Source organism: Macadamia integrifolia, chromosome 6 (assembly GCF_013358625.1).
Source record: "Macadamia integrifolia cultivar HAES 741 chromosome 6, SCU_Mint_v3, whole genome shotgun sequence".
Lineage (NCBI taxonomy): Eukaryota > Viridiplantae > Streptophyta > Magnoliopsida > Proteales > Proteaceae > Macadamia > Macadamia integrifolia.
The window spans coordinates 14,920,284-14,924,809 of record NC_056562.1 but is presented as its reverse complement, the minus strand read 5'-3'; the positions used below and the strand labels follow the sequence as shown (position 1 = coordinate 14,924,809).

Here is a 4,526-nt window from a genome sequence, read left to right as displayed (position 1 = left end):
ACGCACACCAACATTTAGCGAGTTCTGAATTCGGATCTGAAAGAACACTGTAAGTTATCTTTAAGAAACTTTTCTAGGGTTCATGGAATGTAATGGGTTGTGATTCAACCAGAACTCTGAAACACATGGTTGGAGTTGTAATGTAAATATTTAGGGTTATTGGCCGTTTTTAGTTTATTTGTAGTTCCGTAGTTTAATGTTAGTAGATATTTTTTTCAAGGTTATCACTGAGTTTAGCTTCAATACAGAAATCCATATGTCACCGGTACGTCAGTTGTAGCTATCAAATACAAAGATGGAATTCTCATGGCTGCTGATATGGGAGGTTAATTACTGAACCTACCTTCATACCTGTAGGCAGTATCTCTGTTATTTCATTTTCATCCTTCTAATTTGATGTTGTCATGGTATCAATGGTAGACTGGTTTGGATGATTCCAAGTTAGCTCTATAGAGATTACTCCCGTATTTGTTCTTATCAAGTTAATTTTAATACAAAAAGGATTTGCTGTTTCCTTACCTATGAATGTGTAATTTAGCTGTTGTAATCGCATTGACGTGGCAAAGTTTGCATAAGAAGATATATCGAATTAAAATATATGCATCATTTCTTTGTCTTATGTCTTCCTGTGGTCGTTTTTTCTTCTGATGATGATCTGGATATATTTGAGAATTTCATTCTGCAACTGTTTTCCCACGTTAATACTTTCTGTCTGATTGCTGAATTGATTTAATGTTTCTATTGATTTAGTGTTGCTGATATTTATGTCTTGTAATCAGAATCGATTGGCCATTATATTTTTGTTTTCTGAGTTTTAATCTGAGTTGTTAATTTACCGTTGTACCACTCTCTTAGTACCACCAGGATTGCTTCGTAACTCCAAATCCAACCCTTGGATAGACTTGATATTTTCAGCGAGTGTTCTATACCCCGAAAACAGAACTCGATCCGAGCTTTGAGTTCATCTGACTACCCGATTTCGATTTATGCTACTTCTCCCTAATCTGGACTTTTATTCTCTAAGAAAAGTTTCTGTTTTGCTACCGGTTTAATTGAAGATTACAGTATCACATTAGCAATGTATCTCCCAATTAACTTAATTACGTTATTATTAGTTATTGCTATTGCTATCTAGTATATTATCCATGGCTTTGCTCTGAAATCCATCTGGTTATTTTATTTTATATTGTTTTTGTTTTTGTTTTTATGTTTTCTATATGTCAAGATCAAGATCTGCTTTGTGTGAACCATTCTTATCACACAAGGTGGTTGTGGGTAATTATGAAACATAAAATGGAACCACATTACAACTTCGTGATACATTTCCCTTGGCATCCTCTTCATTATATACATTGCTTATCTCGGAATCATCATTGGTTCAAAATTTTGGCTTTTGTTAGGATTCATGTCCTTAATTCTCGTAGAGTTACATGTAATTAAATTATTTAGGGTCTGTTAGAATTCATGTCCATGTTACTGTTGGAACATTCCATAATTGTCTTTACAATTAACTTGTGCATATTTCTAAGAAAATTATTATCGCTCGGTTGACAGGTTCCTATGGATACACTTTGCGTTACAAGAGTGTGGAGCGATTAAAACCAATTGGAAAACATTCCCTTTTTGGTGCAAGTGGAGAAATAAGCGATTTCCAGGAGATTTTACGTTATCTCGATGAACTTATGTAAGCTTTTATCCATTTAGAAAGAAAGTTTTCTATGAAGGTATCAAATTTGTTAAAAACACAACCATCTTTTGTGTGCATATGCTGAACCTAACTGAAATGAATGGGTGCACGTAGAACATGATCCTGTATGGTCCTCCACCTTTTGGTTTTAGTTGGTCCTGTGTCGTGTGTTTGACACTGGAAGAGTGCTTGACATTTTTTGAGGTTGGATCTTTGCAGTTTACATGACAATATGTGGGATGATGGGAACTCTTTGGGGCCCAAAGAGGTTCACAACTATTTAACCCGGATGATGTATAATCGACGCAACAAATTCAATCCTCTGTGGAACTCACTTGTTCTTGGTGGAGTGAAAAATGGACAGAAGTATCTTGGAATGGTACTGCCAGTATTGCACGGCAATTTCTTTTATCTGTAATTTCTGTTATTTAAGTTAGTTGAACCTTTTTCTTTTGTCTTATTTATTGTGGATTCCGTTGTGCAGGTCAGTATGATTGGTGTTCATTTTGAGGACAATCATATAGCCACTGGATTTGGGAATCACCTTGCACGACCAATCCTTCGTGAGGAGTGGCATGAGAACATCAGTTTTGAAGATGGTGTTAAGCTACTGGAGAAATGCATGCGTGTACTTTTATACCGTGATGTGTCAGCTGTCAACAAACTTCAGGTCCAGTTCTTCCCTGACTTTCATGACATTCTTGGTACTCCTTAGTATAAAAATGTAAATTTCACTTGTCCATTGGTATTATTTCATTAAAAAGAAAATGAAAGTCTCATTTACTTGAGAAAAGGCTTAGTTGAGGTGGTGTTGCGAAAAAAAAAAAATTAAAAGAAGGTGTGTTATTTCATTTCAACAATTTTCGAAAGTGAAATATTTCACCACATTTCAATATTTCAGTCAAAATTTTGAACTATGAAATCATCCACCGACAACCTTAAAAACACAAACTTGTGGTAAAGCATGGAAGGCTCACGCTTTGCCCTAGTGGAAACAGCCATTCAGTCAACTTTGCATGGTGACCTGGTAAGTTGATGCCATGTTACAAATGGTGGTTTGACTCAAAATTATGGACAATGAACTCTCAGCCCCTCAAATTCCAGGCCTCCGAACCCCCCCCCCCTTTTTTTTTTTTTAAATGAATCCCAACCCCTCCTTCTTTCCCAACATTGTCTACTTTGCATTGTGACCCGGTAATCTTTCTATGTTCTAATATATTGGTTCCTTTGAAAGTGCAGATTGCGAAGATCACAGAAGCAGGGGCAGTCATTTATCAGCCTTACTCATTGAAGACTTTCTGGGGATTCTCTGCTTTTGAGAATCCAACAAAGGGTGCTGAAGGATCATGGTAGCCAGCTTCTAGTATTATTTCCTGACATTTTTGATTCCCCGATGCATATTGCAGACCCAGTTAAACATGTGTTGAAGACTTTCTGGGGATTCTCTTCTTGTCTTCTTGTGTTTCATTCATGATAGTTTGTGGTTCCATTCGGATGGTCTGGGGTGTTTTGAGTACAAATCTTAATTTGGGCTCGGCCTGCCAATATAGAGCCTCCGTAGCAGCTTACCTGACACGCAGATCCAGTGTTCAGGTAGGCTCCTCCCCTGTGCCTGCTGAGTTTACACCACAAGCTTTGCCATGTAACAAACGCAGTTGGTTGTTACTCCAGGTTGTTTGTGCCTTTGTGGTGTCCCAGACGATTAAAGGTCCAGTTCCTGCCTTTCATATCCATGCCCTCATGCTTGTATCTCATATCACTGTAAAAACACTGAAGATGGAAAAAAGGAGGGATAATGCGAAAAATTTACCTTTTTAAAGATCAAGCATAAACAATTTCTGCATTTTCATTTAAGCATTGCAACCATTCATGTGACTTTGTTAATTGACCTTTTATTGGTAGGGGACAAAATGGCTTTTAGTCATTGCCGCTATATCGACCATGTTGTAGTTTGATTAGTGCCCAAACTTTTTGGACATTACCATATCTTCATATAGTGTCAAGAAAGACCTGATCAAAATTTATCTTGTCTCGACAAGTTACATATATATTGAAAACATTAGGATAAGTTCACGGTCCTAAGTTCAATTCTCCATCTGTGCATTTACGATTTAAGTGGAGACCGTGGTGGTGGTTTGCTGAGTTAGTCTCCTCAAAAATTAGTTGAGATGCGTATAAGTTGGTCCGGACACCTTGGTTAACAAAAGAAGAAAAAAAAAAAGATTGTTTAAAATAGGAGAATCTACAAAACATATGCTTATGGGCATCTTTTTTCTATATGGCATGTCAAATGAGGCTGGAATTTCATGGACAGGTAAACATCGTGGTTCTCTATTAACATGCCAAGGTTAAGTTCAAACTAAGTAGTTCCTGTCTCCTTGGCCGCTAAAATAGTACTATTCGACAGTCCATGAAGGGGTTCTCATGACCTATTGGTTGATGATGGGGTTCTACTTGGCTCCTCTTTTCCCAAATGTTTAGGGATAGAAATCTTGACTCCCCCTTCCACTGAATAATTGTAGATTTACTCATCTTGTAGGAATAGATCGGCGGTCGGTCAACTACTTCTGTAGGCAGCCTATCAAATCAAATCACGTATTCTATGATATGTCGTTCCATCATGTACATGTATTCGGTCTGAAATTTGGATGTTCCTTAAATATTTACTTATTTCTTTTGTTTCGTAAATTGTTTAAATTGTTTAGTGTGTAGAGTTGTATCGTCAAATATTTACCAATAGGAAAAAAAGGTTGTGTCGTTAAATATCAAGCTTGTGCCAAACTCACCTAAAGTTGTAATCAAGACAAAGGTTCATCAGGAGTTCAGGACAATCCGTTTT

General features: G+C 37.0%; 1 protein-coding gene across 1 annotated transcript; it reads left to right on the top strand.

Moving 5' to 3' along the window:
* Positions 1–6: 6 nt before the first annotated feature.
* Positions 7–3,506, top strand: LOC122081228 (proteasome subunit beta type-4-like). The gene is made up of 6 exons (XM_042648253.1): positions 7–49; positions 249–325; positions 1,555–1,684; positions 1,907–2,066; positions 2,172–2,357; positions 2,927–3,506. The coding sequence occupies exons 2-6, from the start codon at positions 307–309 to the stop codon at positions 3,038–3,040; spliced, it is 609 nt and encodes a 202-aa protein (XP_042504187.1). The 5' UTR covers positions 7–49; positions 249–306; the 3' UTR covers positions 3,041–3,506.
* The last annotated feature ends 1,020 nt before the right edge of the window (positions 3,507–4,526 follow it).